The sequence below is a fragment of the Triturus cristatus genome, chromosome 4_2 (genome assembly GCF_964204655.1).
Source record: "Triturus cristatus chromosome 4_2, aTriCri1.1, whole genome shotgun sequence".
Classification (NCBI taxonomy): Eukaryota; Metazoa; Chordata; class Amphibia; order Caudata; family Salamandridae; genus Triturus; species Triturus cristatus.
In genome coordinates this window covers 255,690,751-255,712,044 of record NC_140586.1, presented here as the reverse complement: position 1 = coordinate 255,712,044, position 21,294 = coordinate 255,690,751, and the positions used below count along the sequence as shown (strand labels likewise).

The window sequence follows — 21,294 nt, the reverse complement described above, 5'->3', positions numbered from 1 at the left end:
GTTTGGTTCAGGTCTCTTGACTTCCCTAGAGTTAGATCTGGAGTCAGTGCATCTAGAGGGTATTCTAACAGGAGTTCCCTCCTCCACCCAAGGCTCAAAAGAAACCACAGGGACCTTATACATAAGGTCACTCACTGGTGTGACAGCAACATAGATAATGGGACCTGTCTGTCCCCCCACATCATTATAGCCAGAAGGGTGGGTTGGGTGGGCTACAGGGTTAGGAAAAATATGGCAGGAGACTGTCTAGTAATTAATGTAAGACATCCAACTCATGCTAAAGCACTCTTTGAGAGTTTTTTTATTCAGACCTCTAAAACATCAATCAAGGTTGTTTCCCACTGCAGTACTTTTATCCAACTAATCTCTTCCGCTCCATTTGCCCCAGACAGTTTACCCAAATGCTTCCTAGAATAGCTTAGGCTGAGAATGGTAGGTTTGTACTTCCCATAACCAATAGATTTGATCCCCTGCTAGAACAGGTTGCACTAGACGGTTGTGACTGCTGGGGTTGAGCTTCAGGTCCCAAGTATTGTATCGCAGATGGGTAATGTTTTCACCTCTCCACCTAAACTAACTTCCATTCTCTCAGATTCTTCTTGCCTGAAGATCTTGTCTTGGAACATAGCTTGTCTTAGATGTAAAGGCGATGACATTTCTTGGCAGAGGCTGATAGTGTGTTTTCACATAATTGCACCACATGAAACGTGGGACACTACTGCCAATTGTTATCCGGATGGCTTTACTTCTTATTTTAAATGTGCAATTCCATCTATAACATGTAGACCAAAGGGAGGTCTTCTTCTACTTGTCTCACTTAAACTCCCTTGTTCCATCAGAACCGTAGAGTCGCCATTCAGCCCATCTGTTCGTAATAAAGATATTATTTTCCAATTGCCCCCCTCTGCTAGTAGTAAATGTTTACAATTCCTGTTGTAGAAGCTCTGCTACTGAACACTTAATTGCACTGGAGAGGTTCCTTTAACAATATGGTGAGAGGCACGACTCGTTCTATGAGGTCATAATTCTAGGTGACTTTAATACACACCTCTGTCATTTGGGCTGCATTTTGGGGAGGGGCCACATGGATGCTCTACCTCTAGCGGCCCACTTTGAACATACAGAATCAGGACATTTAATAGAGGAATTTCTGGCTACAAATAACTTGTTCTGCCTAGAACAGTTGGGCACGGATGCACCAGTCCCCACTTTTGTAGGCAGAGTCTCTCTAGTACTATTGATTTCATAATGGTCTTCTCTCCCCTAGCTCTTGTAGTACAAAAGATGACGGTCTCTTGGACCACCCACAGTGACCATAAACCTCTAATGCTTGAACTGGAGTACTGTACCGAAGCCTCTGTAGGGGAGGGTAGGAGCATTCCAAACTCTGATCTTAGCACAAAAGATCAATGGTCAAAGGTGGTACCAGAGACTTTTTTTTGCTCACCTATATGTAGAGTGTGCTGAAGAGGTTTTGTCCGGAATGGATACGAGATCGCAGGAGTGGTTTCAGATGCGTTCCATTAAATAAAAATGTGTATATCCAAAGGCCTCATGATTAAAACCAGGATTAAAGGCCGCAAGGAGTTAAAGTGGTTTGACGGCACCTGTACCAGGGCACACAGGAATTTAATTCACAACCTCAAGCAATGCCAGAGGAATTAGGCACTGGTTAGATCTGCTAGGAGGGCCTATAAATCCGCAATTCAGAATAGGAAGAATATCATTAGGACCTGGGCCTGGGAGGCACTTGATAAGACACGTGTGCTGACAGACAGTACAAGCCCCTTCTCAGATACAGCAAACGCTAAAACAGATTGCACCCTAGATGCTGAAAGATGGGTTCTACACTTTGAGGGGATGTTCAGTGGGGATGATGTAGGGGGGGTCCGATATACAGTGGGACTCTGGTATAGATAGTGCCCCATTGTATTTCAATACTGAAAAGGTACTAAAAGCTATCCTGGCCACAGTTGGAGGGAAAGTGGTGGCCCGGATGTGGTACCAGCGGATTTGTATAAAGCAGACGCTCTAAGCTGGGCCAGGATTTTGACACAAGTGTTTGTTGCGGCCTGTTCCTGTGATCTTCCCTCTTCCTGGTCAATGGCCGCTATTATACCTATTTTTGAAAATGGCTCGAGGGATGATCCAGCATGTTATCGACCAATCTCCCTCTTAGAATCAGCTGCAAAAAGGGACACTAGACCAGTGTCTCAACCTACATTTGTTGGTGGGCAAGTATGCAATACCAAGTTATGGTAAATTATTTTGGGGCTGGGCCTTGAGAGGAATCAGGCAGGGGTGTATCCTAGCCCCCCTATTGTTTACTTTATATTAACAAGCTAGGGGACATCCTCTTGGCTACTAGTAGAGACATACTGAGAGCTGGCGCCAAACTCATGCACGCACTTCTGCATGCAGATGATGCAGTGTTGTTTGCAAGGACAGGTGTAGACCTACAAAACTTTTAGATGCTTTTATAGATTTTAGGAACTCGCTTGATCTAGCAACCAACTTTTCTAAATCAAATACCATGACAATTGGCTCTAAGAAGGCCGCATGGAGTAAGTTCTGCTGCAGGGGGGCTGAACTCCCTAAAGTCCAAACCTTCCCCTCCCTAGGTGTGCTGTTTGACAACAACGGGTCGTGGGTTGCACAGAGAGCACACAAAAAGAAAGTTTTGGCAAGGACGGTGGGGGCTAGCATGAACTTTGCAAAAAGACTGGGATCAAAGCCCACCCTTGCACTGTTAAAAGTGTATATGGAAAAATGTATTCCAATGGCCTCCTATGGCAGTGACGTGTAGGTACATAAGGAAGTGAAAGATCTGCAAGTGGTGGAAAATAAATTTTTGCATAGGCTCCTTGCTGTCCCCCACTGCATCCCTGAGTTCACATTGCACGAGGAGCTTGGCATGGGATACATTTCTGATCACACTGCAGTTGCACATTTAGTACGATGGATGAGAATTTGGTCATCCCCAGTACCCACCCTTAACCATCATGTTATAGAGGACTGCATGGTTCTGGAGGGGGCTCTGCTTATTCCTTGGTTAGGGTCCATAGCGGAGCAGATGAGAGGTCTAGACTCCCACGATCTGTACACACACCCTAAACCGTTACGATCTATTGACATCAGGAGGATCAAATCTCAGTTCCTGGGCAGGCGACAGGAGGACAGGGAGGGTGTGGAAATTACTAAACCCACAGTGAGAACGTGCATCACACTTAATCCCAGCCCACAGGCACACTCCTACCATTGTCTCTTGCCAATAACATCCATCATCGTTACCTGTTAACCAGATTCAGATTGAATCTTATCCATTGGCTACTAGCCTTTCCAAAAGGTTTCTTGAAGCCTGTAGTCTCAAGGCCATATCCATGTGACAATATTTCTGAACAGGACACTTTTCACTTTACTCTTTTTTGTGAATTGTATGTCCCTTTGTGCAAATATACATTCCCCTGCTTCTGAGCCTATGTCATTTGATCCAAGCAACACCAGCATTACTATATCTGCCGATGCTCTTCTCGCCCATGGTTTGTTTCTGAGTTGCCAGCTATTTTTCCAGCGCTGTAAGAATTAGGAGAAAGATGCCTCCTGTCTAGTTAAATTTGTATTTTCCCTGATGTTTTGCACTAGAATTCTTTTCTACTGACAAATGCTATAAGCTGAATTTTTATAGTCTTTGTTTTTAACAAGTTATATATCTATTTTATCCTTTATTTTAATATGGTTTTAGGGAAAATCTATTTATGTAAACTGTACCCGTTGTGTTGTATTGCTCTATTAATTTGTTTTTGGTGTTTTCATTTTGTGCTTTTATGGCTTTTATTAGTTGAATTTAGAATTTTTGAATGAATGAATGAATGAATTTCATTATCATAAAAAATAACTTTTTGTCCCAATGCTGTGTCTAACCCATAGTGTTGTTAGATGCTCATGTTGCCACTGAAAAGAGTTCTATCACTAATAAAAACAGCAGGGAAGAGATAAGGCCTCCCTGTCTGCTTCCCCATTTAACCCCAAACTTTCTAGCGAGGAAACCTCAACAGTTAACCTAGGCTCTAGGTTGTTTGTAAAGCCATTTCACTTTTTATATTAATTCTTCTCCAAGTCTTTCTATACATAAAGTCCTAAAAAGATATCCCCATTCTGTGCAATCAAACACTTTTTCATCATTGAGTGACAATACAGTGGCTTCTGTCGGCATGTCTCTTGAAGACAATAGTATGTGGGCTAGAGACTGCATATGCATCAGTTCTCAATGTGGCGGCGGCAACAACACTGCATTGATTTCTTCAGCTGCGGTCCCACGATGTGTTGGTTCTTGCAGCTGCACAGCAGGTGTGGTGATCTCGGCCTTTGTAGATTGGTGCACTCAATGCAGAGTGCGGAGATTTCTCGAGCCGCAGGCAGGTGCTGCATCGGTTTCTTCAGCAATATGTCAGAAACAGGTACGGATGCCTCACGCTTCTCCTCGTTGCGTTACTTTTCCAGCTCCGAACACCAGAAACAACCTCCAGTGTCCCAGAACAGCAGCAGGCACCACTTGGCAGGTCAGAACTCTTAGCAAGTGAGTTAAGGGGGCTGGGGGTGAAGTCTTTGTATTCCTCAGACTTCAAAAACTACAGGCAAGCTCTACTTCAAGCCCTTGGAGATCTTACTCAAGCAGGGAACACAGCACACAGCAAAATCCTTATCCTGTCCTTGGCAGAAACAGCCACTGCACATCAACCCCAGACAGCACACAGCAAAGGGGCAGCACTTCTCCTCCGTTTCTCAAGCTCTTCTCCTTGGCAAAGGTTCCTCTTGAATTCCAGAAATGATCAAAGTTCAGGGGTCTGGGCCCCACTATTTATAGCCCAAATTCCTTTGTTTGCTGGTGGCAGAGAAGCACTTTGTCCAGTCAAAACCAGTGTTGTGTCCTCTCTGGTGCAGCTTCCTGGCAGGAGGTGGACACAGCATTGTCCAAGGCAGACCAGGTCCATTTAGGTGTGAAATAAATCTATCCCCCTACTCTGAATGCAGCCCAGGTCTATTCAGTCCAGTCCTGACTCACCCTGGATAGGCAGGACACACCACAACCCCCCAAGTGGCCGTCTGAAAAGATTGCACATCCCCAGCCCCTGTCACTCCAAAGCCAGAGAGTCAATACACAAACCTAGCAGAGGCACACAGGATGGCTAACCAAGAAAATAGCTACTTTTTGAAAGTGGTATTTTCAAACACAGAATGTAAAAATCATCCTTACTAAAAGATGCATCTTTATAGTCTGAGTTCAGGCATACTAAACTTTACCTTCCTATCTTGTCCCAATGGAAAGTTATATTTATAAGATGTTATAAATAAACTCCTATTCTCTCCTATGGGAGAGATAGCCTTTCAATAGCAAAAAAAAGAAATTGGCACTATTTCACTATCAGGACATGCCACACACATCAGGGCATGTCCTACCTTTCACATACATTGCACCATGCCCACAGGGGTACCTTGGGCCTACCTTAGGGGTGACTCACATGTAAGAAAAGGGAAGGTTAGGTTCTGGCAAGTGGGTGCACTTGCCAGGTCGACATAGCAGTACCAAACTGCGCACAGACACTGCAGTGGCAGGTCTGAGTTACATTTACAGGCTGCTTATATGGGTGTCACAATCAGTGCTGCAGTCCCACAAGCAGCATTTGATTTACAGGCCCTGGGCACACATAGTGCACTGTACTAGGGACTGACTAGTAAATCAAATATGCCAATTCATGGAATCACCAATCCATAACAACAATTTTCAGAGGGAGCACTGGCACTTTGGCACTGAACAGCAGTGGCAAAGTGCCCAAAGCTTCTAGACCAGCAAAATAAAATAACAGGGGGTAAAGGCAAAAATACAGAGGAAACCCACACCAATTTTTCCAGGTCTAACACATCCAGTTCATCAAATTCTCTCATTCTCCTGTCAATGATAATTAACATGCTTTTTTGGTTCTAGGAGGTAATATATGATATCTTGTTTTTTACATAGGCACTGAAGGCTAAAACATTTTCTTCTTCGTATTTGTTTTGTAAGAAAAGCTGCTGCAATATATATTTGATGGTTTTCGAACTGGTTAGGACAGTATTTATTTGCTGTCTGTATGATTTGTCTGGCTTGCACACCAGTATTTGTGGGAGTTTATATGGTTTGGCATCTTACTGTATTTTTACTCAATTTGCTCTTTGAAATTCCATTGGGTGCTCAAATTAAAATGTCAGAAGATTCAGTATGAATGAGAAGAGGAACCCTATTATATTCTCATTCTCAAGGTTCTCAGGCATTCCAGTAATCCCAAAGTTATTTTGCTAACTCCTATCTTCTAGATTGACAGTTTTTCTATGTAGGTACCATCTGTCTTGGACCTCTTTCAGGATGGTTTCCAGTCTCTGTTCTACCTCCGATACCCACTTTTCAGTTTCTCTCATGGAACATTGATAAGTAGTTAAATCTTTACATAGTGGCAGAACTTTTGATGTTGTATTCGATACCACTGTCTCTACTGAATGTATAGAGACCTTGATGTTTGCCAGCGCCTTTAGTAACATATTGAGTAAGGTGTCTGCCATGTTGCCACTCTGCTGTTTGGGTTTTGTTTTTTATGCAACGCTTCAGAGAATTGAAGCAGTCTAACTGATTTTTGCCTTCAACACGCGCAAGATCTGGACCACTGTTTAAGAGATGTAAGATTCAGTATGTATGGATTTGTTAACGTCCCAGGTAGACTATTTCCTACAGTGAACTTTGTTCTTAATACTCAAATTGCAATATTGAGTCATGGCTGTTACTTGGGTACATACTTGGTAGTAGAGATAATGCTTGCTCTGGTGAAGCTTTTCATCTAAAGTTTGTTGGAATAAAAAATATACCCAGCTTAGATGAAGTCTAGTGTCTGTTTCAAGGGAATTTCCGGTAAGCATTATTTTAAGGCAGTAAGTATTGTTTTTCAGTTTTATAACTCGCCACTGCATTTTCTCTCTTCATCATACGACCTGAGCTCCATTCCAAGATGGCCACCTTAGTGCTGAAAGTGCTCTTTCTACTTCAGGTGTTCTGGTTAAGTTCTGTTTGACTGATGCTGGGATCTTCATGGGCACCTGCCACTCTCCCCTGCGGGGGTGCTCTTCCCACTGTAAATCACCACTTCTCCATTTTCTCACTGCTCTGTACTCCTCCCTCGGCCATCTCCAATTGTCAGAATGTCAAAATGACACTGGTACCTCTACGGCCCTCCTCTGCTCCACTCATCCCTCTTGCCTGCCTGGTGCCCTACTGTTGCTCCCAAATGACAGGATGTGTATCTACTTTGCTTCACCATAGCTGTAAAGTTCCTCCCGTGACCCTTGGCTTCAGCAAGGCCCTCTGCTCCAGCCAAGGCCACTTAATATGGGGCACCATGTGCTGCTGCTGCCCCTTCACACTTGCAAAGTGCGACAGCTGGGTTCACCAGTACAGTACAGTAACATTTATTTTTGGTGTTTCCTCAGTGAGTAGCCCCACACCTAAAAGTCAGTTTTAGCCTTACTGAAAGTGTACGCAGGAGACGACTCTAGCATCAAAGACTACAGCAAGGAAAATGATCAGCAAAGCAGTCATGATTCTCAGATGATGGCAGCGCATTGCTGGATTCAGTTATCGTTCAGGCTCGTAAGCTCAAAAACGTTTAACTTTCCTGCCACTCTTGTGTTTGGGTCCTGTTTCAGCTGCAAAGGTAGAGTAGACCTCTCTGCCTTTGTTTCCACTTACAATCAAAAATGCTAAATTCACCCTTGGTCTCTCCCACAGCCCCTGGACTTCCATAAAAGGATCCTGGTGTCCAGATCTCTTTCCAGACAGAGCGTCTATATGGTCCAATGCAGTCCACTTTCCACTGGACACCTTCTTCAGCCTTTTGTTTCCCTGAAGAAATACAAGATGTCAGCCAGCTGACCACACGAAAACCCTTTTCACCATATGTTCAGGTGTAGAGCAGGATATACTTTAGTCCTTTTCACAGGTACTTGGAGTCTTCCCCAGATCCAACAGTGTTCCGAAAAACTGGTAATCGATTGCCATTTTTATCCTCTCCACTAGCCAGTGATTGGTGACATTCCCTGTTTCAATAACTGCAGAATATACACCAACCAGCGATCACAGTTTTGCTGCAATTAATGTTTCCTTGCCTGAAAGCTATCACAGGAGCTTTTTATTCAGATTGGTAGAACTATGGCTCCTGCTTTCTGAGCTTCCAGTCCCTTCATGTGTTTTTTCCTATTTAAATCAAGATTCACCTCTTCTGACTGAGCTGGAATAGTCTTTACCCCCTCTGGGAGCAGAGAGGAATGACTTAGAGGCATCACTAGTTCAAAAGCCTCCTCCAGGTAAGCCCTTATTTACATAAGCATGCAAAAGCCTGGTCTCAGCTTTGGCCCTATGCCTGCCCATAAGTGCTTGTTTCCTTCCAACTGCTGCATTCCCGGTTAGGTGGCATTGCCTACCCCTCCTAGGCCCATGTCCCAGGGAGAAGCTCTATTGTTCAACTTGCTTAGAAGTTTTTCACTCCTCCTCAAATTCTACTTACACCATAGAAATAGATTTGGGATAATTATTACAAAGAAACCTTTATTTAAGTTTTTAGCATTTTCCTAATCAGGACTGCAAAAATACAATATAATCAGCGCCAGGCATAAATGCCCCTTTTCCTTGTACAATAAAACCCCCTCTTCTCTTTCTTCATAGGAAGAACGCATCTGTCTGAAGATTTAGTATGTCACACTTATATATACTAAGCACCCTGCCCTGTGGGCTGCAAATCAAGAAGGAGTGACTTTTTAAATCTGTCCAGGTGTGGTTTCACACATGGCAGAGCTCTTTCCTCTGCCATGTATTACTGTAGGACTTTGACCAACAGTCAGCGAGGCTACAATGATGCACCTGGAGCCATATGTTCCCAGTCACACATGTAGAATACAATTAAATGAGTGCATTTATATTTACTGAAAAAATGCAAAACAATTTTTAAAATTGGAATGCCACTGAATAAACTTTGGAATGAAAAAACACAACATTCATAGAGCAAGCTGGGCTCAGAAAACAGGTAGTTTTGCCAAGTGCTAAGCAAGCAAAACTCAATAATATTCACGCTCAGTGCTAAGTTTCACTTTTAGAATGAGGACAGCAAAAAATTAGATATTTTTTTTTAAAAAATGCATCCAATAGTTGTCTAAGAACTTACCTCAACTTGAACCATGAGGCAGCGCTGCCGGCGCAAACTCACAACAAACCCATAGACATCGACTCTGTTCTCACTATCCAAACCCTCCATCATTGCATCAATCGATATATAAGTCCCTGTGCGCCCAACACCAGCACTGAAAATCATTTAAAAGACAATCGAGTTAAAAGACACCAACCAATTACTTAGTAAGTTGTTTTTAAACTACTATATTGCACTGGAAGATTTTCAAAGATGAATTACTACGCTAAACGACCAGCAATCACTCTCTTTGGGCTGCTAATTAACAACAATGCAATGTAACAATTGATATTCAAGGGCGTTAATTCCTTTGCATAAGTGTCTCTTTCCAAAGTTGTAGGTCATTCTCTTTCACTACTATACAAAACCCTAAGCGGCAATCATTCTATCGCTCTTAAGAAATGACAGGTATTGACCACATGGTGACAAAAAGACGACAAAGTGAACCACACATTTCACTGTGGACCTTTCAGATGGCATATAAAATAAGCATAAAGAAATCTAAAATAGATCTTGAAACAACTCCTGCATCCTTTTGTTTTGGCGCACGGTGACAGGAGTGGTCATTTGTAAGGATAACCATACATACATCACTCTTAATTTGAGTGGATTTCACGGAACAAATTTAGTGTTACATTTATTTATTTTTCTTCTTTTTGGTTTGCTTTATTTTTATTTTTATATCTCTCCTCGCACAAGATTTACTTTGCTGAGCTGACTTTACATAACGACTTCTTGGGACCTGAGCCACAATGCTAAGGAGAGTGATGAATCATGATTCCAAAGATGTTGCCTTATGCCAGCATCAATATTAATATTCCAGAAGGCTGAACGAGGTCAAAGCGACCCAGCCTTGCATAGGCTGTGGGATGGTGGTATGTAAACCGTATTTGAGGAACAATGGTTGTCTGCAAACATCTTGGCTGGTCAAGACAACTGTAAGGTAGAGTGAAAACAGGGGGTGCAGAGGGGGCATTATGCACGAGACATGCACTTTTCGGGTACTCTTGTGAAACAAGGTACTCTTGTTTTATCTATAGATAGATTTTTCAAGGAAACGTACACTTTATTAATGATATTGCAGCTAACAAAGTCTAGCATTAGATGGTGCTAGCTTCTGGAGCAGCTGTGCTTTCTTCTGTCATTGAGGACATATACGCTGATTGTAAGCAAGTGACATCACATATCAAAAAATATATATGAATAGAAATGCACTTTAACAACATGCACTTTTTCACTTTATGCTTATTGAGGTGACTACCTTGTCGCTTACAGGTCCTCTCATTACCTATGATACTTTACTTGGCTCCAGGTTTCTCCCGTGACCTCAGCTATGATACGTATATATGCCAAGTCACCCACAAACAAAGGAATGCTGAGCAACAAGTCCCCACAGTAAAGCCCACAGTTTATTTGTCAGGACTCATAGTTCCTCACGCCTCGCTTTGTCCCACAAAATCAATTATCAGTTTGGCCCAGATCTCCAAGTCCTGTGGGGCCTATGCATCCGTTCTAACTGCACGCATGATAATCTCATCAGCCAAAGTCCACTCCAACACATATCTTTCCACTGAGGAACATCAGGGGGTCTTGTGAGTCTTCATTGTATTGCTACGGGGCGCTTGCCCAAGACCAGGTGCGCACATTTCTACTGGACTTTTTGATTCTTGGATTAGGTAGACTGCCCATCAGACATTGTCTAGCAGAGGTCTCCAAACATATCGGTGTCACCCTCCTCACCTTGAAAATAATCTCATCCCAATAGTGCTGTAGCATGCTACATGACCATGTCGCATGAAGAAAGATGGTCTCCGCCTTCCGTACCTATTACAAATACCCGGCAGGTGTGAGTATATTTCAGGCAATTTAACTGGCATGAGGTAGGTGCAGTGCACAAAGTTGAACTGTTTTAACTTAAAGAGTCCACTACTAGAGGCCTCCTGCACTTGAGCACAAGCAATCTTCCACTCACCATCTGCCAGTGCTGTATCTAAGTCCATGTCCCAATGTTGCATTACCGCTTATGGTTGTCTCTTCTGTCTTGTTTTAGAGTTGTGTATAGCCGTATGACCACCCGTCTATACTGACCCACCACCAACAAATCCACCAGGGGAGCAAAAGTGTCCAGAATGTTGGAGAAACCCCGCCAAATTCCTCTTGCTGTACCAGCTAATTTGGCATATTGAAAGAACTGCAACGCACAAATCCCACACGCCTCCCTGTTTTCCTCATAGGTTATAAATTCTTCCCCAGGATACCATTCAGCCAAGGCACAACAACCCACTCCCTCCAATGGGCCACTGACATGTCCCACAATGTATTATGGATTGGTTGCAACCACCATATCTCCAGCAAAGAGAGATCCACTCAGATCTCTTTTTACCAAGTCTTCCCATACAGCGGCGTCTGCCGTTATGTGCTTCGGCCACTCATAAGCGTGGTCAGTAGATTGCCCCCTGCAAGTGTGCAGCATAATAATCTTTCTCCCAGTTATCTATGTCTTCCCACCACTTGGGCAATCCCATTCTACCTTCCTGTCTGTTGCTTTTAAGCACTTCTAATTTTACTCTGCTTCTTTTAACTGCCCACACCAGCGAAACCAGGAATTATCCAATTCTTTAATGGTGGATTGCAGCAGTAGACAGAATGTATACCCTAAAGTATAAAGGCACCTCGGCAGCATTACGATCTTGGCAAGTTCTTTTTGGCCCATGATAGACAGCAGCAGGAAATTCTAGAAGGGTATCTAATCCCTGAGTCCTCATAACACTCTGTCCATATTGTAATTGTATTGTTTCTCTCACGTATCGTCTGTCTTCCTCCTAAGCCCCACTTGAGAAAGGTATTCCTGTGTCACCGCCTGTAAGGACCCCAGATGGAAAAGCAGTGTTTTTTCTCTATTAACCCTCAGTCCACACCTATGCACGAATCTCTCCATTTCTCTCATCAATATAAGCAGTGATGTTCTTGGCTGCCGTAGATACACTAGTAAGTCATCCACATATAGTGGAACTACGTGTACCACGTTCCCAGTTACAATGCCCCAATCATTTAGTACTGTTCTCAGTCTGATTGCCAAGGGTTTGATTGCCTGGGCAAACAAAAAGGATGAAAGAGGACAACCCGAACTGGCTCCTCGTTCCACATTCCATGGGACTGATGCAACATCTCTAGATCTCATCCTAAACACATGATCCATTTATAAAAGTTTAAACCACCTCTTAAAATACCAGATCCACCCCAATGCATTGAAGAACAGTAAACATATATTCTCAATTTAGTGGATCAAATGCTTTTTCAATATTGAGTGCCACCAAGACCCTGTCTATACTGGACTGTGTCCTTTCATCAGGGCCGGACTGGGAACCAAAACTGGCTCTGGCAAAGAGCTCGGCTGGCCCCAGGAAGGGGCAGGTGGCTGGTGTGTGCTAGTGGAAATCTATGCTGCAAAACCAGCCCGTGGTAATAAAAACGGCCCCCCCAGGGGTCTGAAACCAGGCCACACCATGATGGCCCACCAGGGAAAGGCACGGTGACCGCTACTGCCAGTCGTGCCCTGCCTTTAATGTGTACCATGATTGAGTCACTGCAAACTGAGGGATGGAATAAAGCTGCATTGATAATCGTCCATCATGATACCTTTGAGTCTATTGGTCAAGGTTTTTGCTGAGACTATTATATTGGTAGTGATCATGCAACGTGGTCTGTAAGCTGCACTCTGGGATAGATCTCTATCAGGTTTGAGGATCATGATTCATAATCATCATAGCCTCTCTCATAGAATTTGGAGGCCTATCCATTTCCTTAGGCAAACAAGACCGCATTAGTTTGATAATATTGTGTGGGCAGTCCATCTGAGCCTAAGGTTTTCATGTGAGGCAGGGTCTTAATCACCCCTGTGAGTTATTCTGCTGTCAGCTCCCAGTAGATATCTGTCCATTGCTCCACTGTCAATTGGGGGAGTTCCACATCCCATAGAATATAGCCCTACGTCCCTCGTGGTGGCTGTCTATGTACCTGCACCAGGTAATGTTGCAGAGTGTCATTAACACCAGTCAGCGTCATCACTAAATCACCCTGAGGACTTTTTAGATTCAACAGCAATGAGGGGGTCTTTCTGTTTTTAACAGGTAGGCCAAAAGTCTTTCCAATTTATCGCCATCCCTGTGGAGTCTCTGCCTATGTTTCTTAAGGGTCAATTTATTCAAGGCATCCAGGTTCTCAGCTATTTTACATTTCGTCTCTACTCATTCCTCTTTCATTCCAGGGTCCGACATTTTTTTTTCTGCAAGTGGACCATTAGTGACTCAAGTCGGATCTGCTCCAGAGTAAGGTGCTGGCTCACCCCGTACATCTTCCACGCACATTCCGCCAGACCACAACCTGCATTGCTTCCCACTCATTCGCTATGAATCCAGTGACCGCTCAGTTGCTTTCTAAATATGTACTAATCACTTCCGGAACATCCAATTTAAAACCAGCATCTTGTACGAATGGTCTGACACAAATCTGCCTAAATACTAATGTGACTGCATTTCTAAATATCCAGTCTTTAACAACATTCATCCCAGGCTTCTCTGGCTGGAGAGACAGCATCCTTTTGCAAATAATGGGGTACATTTATCTGAAGAGGGAACACACCTCATTATCAAGGCAATTTTGGGTGTCAAGCCCTCATTTATAGACCTCTTTAGCTATAAGAATGTGCATACGCCCTGTACCCATGTGCACTCTGGTGAACAAACTGGGAAAACATACTTTTGTCACACTTTATGGTTCCTTTGCAGATCTGCTATGATCTTACGGTATACCTCATGTGGGTTTAGATGGTTTGAGGTGAAAGACTTGCCTGTAGAGCTTGTTCCTGATAGCTGTACCTCAGGGTTGCTGCAAATGAGGGTCCATAACTGGGACAGACGTGGTGAGGCTTGGCCATGGGTGTTATGATCAATGGGGAGAGGATGGGTCCTAACACTCAGAACTGAAAACCTTTGAACGGGAGAGCCAGGTTCGAGTCTCAGCATCAGCTCAGCATCCTGTGATTCTGGGCAAATCACTTTGGGGCCTATTTACAATCTGGTTTGCATAGTTCTTGCGACACAAACCTTAAGTCAGATTTCTGAAGCTATATAAGGTCACTTTGCAAGGCCCTGAGCGTCAATCTAGAGAAAGGCAACGCAGTGTAAATCACTGGGTTGCCTTACTCTGCCCTGGGAAGGCATTTCATGGGTGTTGTATGGGTGTTCCCATGCACCTCCCATGGTCTTTGATGCTTTCCTAGATTTGCCAGGACTGCTAGATCTGATAATGCACCAAAAAGATATGCCCTCCCACGAGAGGTGTAGCTAGAAGAAATATCTTTATTTCTTTTTGTTTCTTCCTAATTCTATGTGTGGTACATTCTGCAGCACACATAGAAAGATGACTGTGCCTCTCAGGATTGTTATTGTGTAGGAAGGTGCCCCTTTCTGCAGAAAAACAATCGTTCCTGCGTTGGCACCTAACTGCCAAAAGGGCACCAGTGCAGAGGAAAAAATTGAAATGTGCTGTATTGCCTTAAATATGGTGCATTTCTGCTCTTTCCCTGTCATGCAGTGCAGCCCAGCAAGATAACTTGTTGCACTGCATTGTGTGACTTTTTCATAAACTGGACCCTTAATCTCCCCGTGCCTACAAAAATGAATGTGTCCTTGTGTAATGTAACTGGTGCTCATGTAAAGTGCTACAATACTTTCGGGTCAAGATTTAGCTCTATAAAGAAAAAGTCAATGGGGCATATTATTAAGCCAGGTGATAAAATTATCGCCGCTTTGGCGGCAGAAAACTGCCGCTAAAACGGCGATAATGGGCTTGATAATATGCTCTATGGAATTCCAATTGAAGCCCATGTTAGATGTGAAGGACATCTAACCTGAGCTTCAATTGGAATTCCATAGAGGATATTATCAAGCCCATTATTGCTGTTTTAGCTGCAGTTTTCTGCCGCGAAAGCGGCGATCATTTTATCGCCTGGCTTGATAATATGCCCCAATATAATGCTAGTGAAATTTGTTTGTGTATAGATTGAAGAGCTATTGTACAATGATGTTATTTGTTCATTGAAATCGAAATCGCTACAGATTCTAAAACAATCCAGAGGTAACAGGTAAGTTCCATTTTGGATTTTGTAAAATGTTTCTTTTGCATCAATGCGCTTCAAAATTAATGGGAACATATTGAGATAACCTTTCTACAGAATGTGTGGAATAATGCCCCACAATTCGGCTTTACGTGCATCATACTTTAGTCAATTTGCTACACGGTTGCACAGTTCCTGTTGCCTTGAACATAATGCCTGCTAATTCCAAAACTATGTGAACTATGGGGCATATTTATGAGAGCATTGCATCACATTTGCAGCACACAACATGGTACATGTGTGATGCAAAACTCTTAGTCAGATTTTTGAAGCCAAGCAAAGCCACTTTGCACTGCTTTGAGTGGCTCCAAAACCCTGGGGAGACGCAATGTAGTGCAAACTGCTGCGTTACACTCTGCCCTGGAAGGCGATCCTGTGTTGCGTGGATGTTCCCACACAACTCCCATGGTTTTTGATGCATTCTCAGATTTACAAGACCTTGTCAACCTGGAAATGCACCAAAAAGATATGCCACCCCAGGGGAGGCGTAACGAGGAGAAATATATTTATTTCTTCTCGTTACTGCCTCTCAGGATTGCTTTTATGCAGGAAGGTGTCCCTTCCAGTGCAAAAAGAATCCTGCATGCAACGCAGAAACTCTTGCACCCTGGTGCAGGGATGCCTGCATTGGCGCTAGGCAGTCCATTGTGCACCAGCGCAGGGCAGCCCATTGTGAGCCAGCAGAGAGGTAAAAGTTAGGAATGCTCCATATGCCTTAAATATGCTGAATTCCTGCCCTTTCCCAGTGACGCAGTATGGTGCAGCAAGGTGACTTGCTGAGCTGCGCCAATTTATCCCTCTAAAGTTTCACATTTTTCATATGACTACATACTTTACTTTGAATGTGGGAGTGCCCTGCAGTTCTAAGCAATCTCCTGCTGTTTCAGCAACAACCTACTCTTAAAGACTGTTGCCCACTGACAGTGCATTGTGTAAAAAACTTTTTTTGTCCATCTTGCATCCATTACTAAATTAAACGATGACTGTGAAATGTATATATTTGTCTTAACTATTTTTTTAATTTTTTATATTATTGTGTCTTTACCTGCAGTGAACAACGATGGGGCCACTGAAGAAGTTGCTGAAAGCAGTGACCCTGCGGCGCAGCTTGAGAAGCAGGTAGGGGTCATCGGGCACACCGTGGTCAGGCCAGCTGATGAACTGAATGTGAGTGATATCTCGCTCAGGGGTCTTCTCGTTTTTCTGTAAAGATCAGACACTTTCCATAACAGGTATTTTTGGCACAGATAACTTATTAAGAAGCAAATACATAGGCAAGGTTGGTCCAAACTTAGTGCAATTGAATGTAGCTGCCTTAGCATGCCAATGAGGGCCACAAGAGGGCACCAGGCAATAGAAAATGGCCTAGTGGCTAAGGGAAGGGGAGTGCCTAAATGGGGAATTATAGGTTTGACTGTGGCTCTGAAATACTGGCTCCAGGGCTATTTTCAGGATAAAAATATTCGATTCACATCCGACCCAGATTCTGCAAACACAGTGTTACTAAACCTGCTCGTAAGTGTTACGTTTTTAATATTGTGGTTCAGTGTATCAATCAATCAATTATAAAAATTACAAATAAAGAATTTTAACGTTTTAATGAGTAGGAAAATACACAAATTAAGATAACAATTTTATATAAATGTTTCTTGGGGAAAAAAGGTCATGTTTGTGGTAAATGCAGCAAGGGCATTTTCACTCTTTTTGTTTTACCAATCCCCCTATCCTACCCACCCGAGACCCTTTCTGGGAGACCAAAAAAATGAATTCCTTGTTTGAAATCACAGGTACAATATACTCACTACAACTCAAACAAACACATTTAAAATACATGTAAACCGTTAGAAGCAACAATATAGCCCTTTAATTGTTCCCTATATTACTTGGAATGACACTTAAAAATATATACTTGTTGTAAGAGTATGCCCTTTTTGCGTGGTCCTCCACCCCTCCCAATTTTTGCTGGATTTCAGTGCTGGTGTATGGACTCTAAACAGTGGGGCTCTGCCCCTAAAAACATATAGATTTGTCTAACCCTTGATCTGCATATTAGAGTTTCCATACATCCCTAGTATATGGTGCTCTGTGTACCCAGGGCCTCTAAGATAAATGTCACTAGTGGACTATGGCAACTAGTGTGCCACCACTAGAGTGCCAAGGGAAAACTTGACTCTAGGTCTGCTCCTGCAGCCTGGGTGTGCAGTTTTAAAACTGCTAATTTGACCTGGCAAAATAAACTTTTACCCTTAACCACGCCTAAATCTTCCATTTTCAAATACTTAAGAATGCAGCTTGACCAATTGCCAGTGGCTAAGATAAATGTAAGCATTCCATCCATCACCTTGTTTTCTGTTACTTTTAGAAAGTTGCCAATTTCTAGCCTAAGCCAATTGTTGCCTACTGACAGTGTTCAGTGTCACCTGGCTGTTAATGGCTCTCTTAGAGTGAGATGTGTATTGCTCTCAGAAAGTGGACAACATGCTTGGGCGTGGGAGGGGATGTTTTCTCCCCTGACAGAATGAACATCTGGGCTGTTCCAGGGATCTTAATTAAACTTCAAAAGGTGCCCACCCTGTCACAAGCAGATGTAACTCACACGTAGACCTGCCCTAAATTATAGTTTTTTATTTTGTTGTGTATTTCAAAGTTTTGTTGAAAATTGATCAAAGAGGATTGAAATTGCTTTGCTGGCTATTAGTGTGAGGCGTTATGTCCAATATAATAGGGAAATCTGTGCGTGTGATACAGGGGGCTAGACAAAGGTTATGTGCTATTTAATGGTGGGATGGTGACTGGAGGAAAGGTAACTATTTCCAGTGACAATTGTCTATTTAATTGCAGCAATAAGAGACCACAGGCTAACGGTCTATGAAAGCAGTAAATGAGCAATTACTCATTGAGCTGCATTGTATTGAAAGGCTTTAGCACCAATTAAACTTTACAAAAAAATGCATTGCAAAATAAATTAAAGACATTGCTACAAAGCCTAAATCCAGCTAAAACTCAGAGATGCTAAAAATCATCAATAATTGAATGCACAACGAGTCATCACACAAAATGCTATGAAAACATGTATCTCAGTTATATTAACCATCAAATGTTCAAGTATTCTTATTATTGTTAATAGAGAACCAATGGTGGAAGATATAGAACCACTGAGTACGAAAATAATCTTTAAATTAAATTAATTTTAAAGTTTAAATCCACACTAGCTAATGGATCGACTGACGCGCTAATTTGTGGTTGTTCAGCAACAACGGTCAATAATCCTTACATAGATATACTCAGACAGTAAAAAATCTCAGAATTGTCCACTTTTTTAAGAGACGTCAATGATTTCTATTTTTAAAGAAGCATTGCAAAGGCAATAGCTCTTGCCTTGTATGTGCAGGAGCCACAATATTGACGTTGCCAGTGTTTGCTGCTTTTGGCATAGGAGTAGGTTTTCCTGTGGAAACATGTGATTTTTAGACTGAGAGGGCATCTGAAGAGTGAGTAGTGGTGATCTTTGTCCTGTGCCTCAATGCTGGCTCCTGCTGCATCCATAGTGTGATACTGGAAGAAGGTATGTGAGGATGTGAGAAAGGTGACATAGAGAGAGGGAGGTTTTGAAAAGGAGGGGGGTGAAACTGGATTGGAGGTCCAGTGGGGGACTTAGAATGAGAAGGTAGAAAGCTGCTGCATAAAACAAAAGAATGTGAAGGGCAGATCAGAATGGTGGGAGAAGGCTGGGAGAAGACGAGGAGACACTGTGAATTAAGAAGGAAGAGGGTCAAAGAGGGTGCTGATGGAGAGGGGGGAAGGAGGGCAAAGAGAAAGAAGAAAATGTGCTGGGGCAGAGAGATAGGTGGGTGGGAAGTGAATTAGAGAATGGAGAAAGAGGGTGCCAAGGGTAGTAAATAAGGTGGTGGTGAAGTTATGTTATGTGTCATTAAGGTGGAGAAAGGAACAGGGAGGTGGGTCAGTGAAAGGCAAGTTATTGGTACGACGGAGAGAAGAAAGGTCAAAAAGGAGGAACAAGAAGGATGATACAGAGGACGGGTAGAGAAGGGGGAGATAAAGGGTTTGGATGATTGATGAGGGAGCAGAGAGTTGGTGGTAAGGAGAGGAAGATGTGAGAATAGAGAAGAAGAGAACGGGATGAGACAGAAACGCTCAACATTTGAGAATATGATGTTTATGGCTCTAGTTAATACATCAGACTCCTTCCTTTTCCTCATTAACTTATGTCATCTTCCTTTTGGAAAAGCAGTTGAAATCTTTGGGACAAATTCAACAGTAGAACTTTCTGCAACAAAATGAGTACTAAAGAAGATGTTGAGGTTTCTTGCATACACAAAACTGTAAACTCAATGTAACACTATAAAACATCGGGGGCAGGTTTGAATAACAGGAAAAAGTAGAGGAGATACAAACGTTTTTGTCGTTTAACCTGAGTCTTGAGACTATAAGGTACTGTGTACATCTTCAGTCTGGTTATCTGATTTGCGGGTATTTCTAAACAACTGTGGGCCTTATTTACGAGAAAGTAACGCAGCCTGGTGCCGCAAGACATTTGGCTGCGCCGTGCTGTATTACTTTCAGAGCACAGGAATGCATCATATTTAGAACAATATGACAGATCCCTGTACTCTCCCCAGCGCTGGCGCACAATTGGCTGCCATGCGCCAACGCAGGCACCCTTGCACCGTGGTGCAAGCGTTCCTGTGTTGCAGGGTTGATTGTTTTTGTGCAGGAAGGGACACCTTCCTGCACAAAAACAATCACAAGAGGTGTTTTCCTCCTTCTATGCGTGCTGCAATATGCAGCACACATAGAAAGAGGAAAAAAATATTTCTCCTAGTTGTTCCACCCTGGGGATGCGTAGGATTCTGACGCATTCCCAGGTCTTGTAAATCTGGGAATGCAACACAATCCATGGGTTTTTGCTTGGGTCCACCCACAGCCACACTCATGGAATGCCCCTTTCACACAAAGTGCTGCATGAAAATGGGAGGTATTTACTAGGACATTAAAAGCCATGGCTTTTACATGTCCTTGTAAATATGGAGCACCACAAGTGCACCCCAAGTGCATTACAAAAGGTGATGCCTCGGCGGCACACAGCCCTTGTTAATATGCTCCTGTGTTTACTTGAAGATCTTTACCAAATTTCCTACTGGTGCAAATCCACATGAGGAGACATCCTTTACATCGCATGCGATACATCGCATGCTATTGCAATGCGGTTGTTCCAATGACCGCGTTGTTACATCGAATGCAATTAAACGACTTGCTGTAGGGGGCAGAAGGTGTTAGATTTAAAATCCAACACCTTCCCTACTGTGGCACAAGCTGGAGTTGGAATAGTAAATTATATTATTCCAACATCCAGAGCCCCCTACAGCAAGTCATTGTAACAACCGCGTTGTAATGGCATGCGATGTATCTCATGCATTGTAACATCGCACATTCATCCACATGCACTCTTATTGCTGAGTGTGTAGTGGAGAATGGAATAAGTGGCTCCAAACTAAAGTTTTTCATTTGGTCAGAGCATGCATCAAACTGATTTCATGCTATTTGTTTAAGTATTAATAAATTAAGAAAATACACTTATGCATTTTTAATTCGTGAAATGTGTAAGAAAGCGTGGTGCAACAATAAATTGTTCAAATTATGAAGTAGCATAAGAAAAGACATATTGATTTGTTATGTTATTTTCTGTTATTCATTTAATTGGGTTATTTGTTAAAATCTCTATAATCTATCTAAAAATATTTTTTAAATGTGCTTCATGTGTTTAACAAAGTTTTCGCAAGCTATTATTTCATTTTCTGCCCCGGTACAAAAATATTTTTGCTTTTTGGGCTGAAG

The 21,294-nt window shown here is 42.8% G+C and overlaps 1 protein-coding gene across 6 annotated transcripts in view; it reads right to left on the bottom strand.

The window, feature by feature from the left end:
• PTPRC (protein tyrosine phosphatase receptor type C) overlaps positions 1 to 21,294 on the bottom strand; it is a 623,869-nt gene that overhangs the window by 46,992 nt on the left and 555,583 nt on the right. For all 6 annotated transcript variants that reach the window (XM_085601450.1, XM_085601451.1, XM_085601453.1 and 3 more), the window contains 2 exons: positions 16,484 to 16,641; positions 9,240 to 9,375 (listed from right to left, as the gene is read on the bottom strand). In XM_085601450.1, coding sequence (XP_085457576.1) covers positions 9,240 to 9,375; positions 16,484 to 16,641 — 294 coding nt within the window. The remainder of the gene's footprint in view (positions 1 to 9,239; positions 9,376 to 16,483; positions 16,642 to 21,294) is intronic.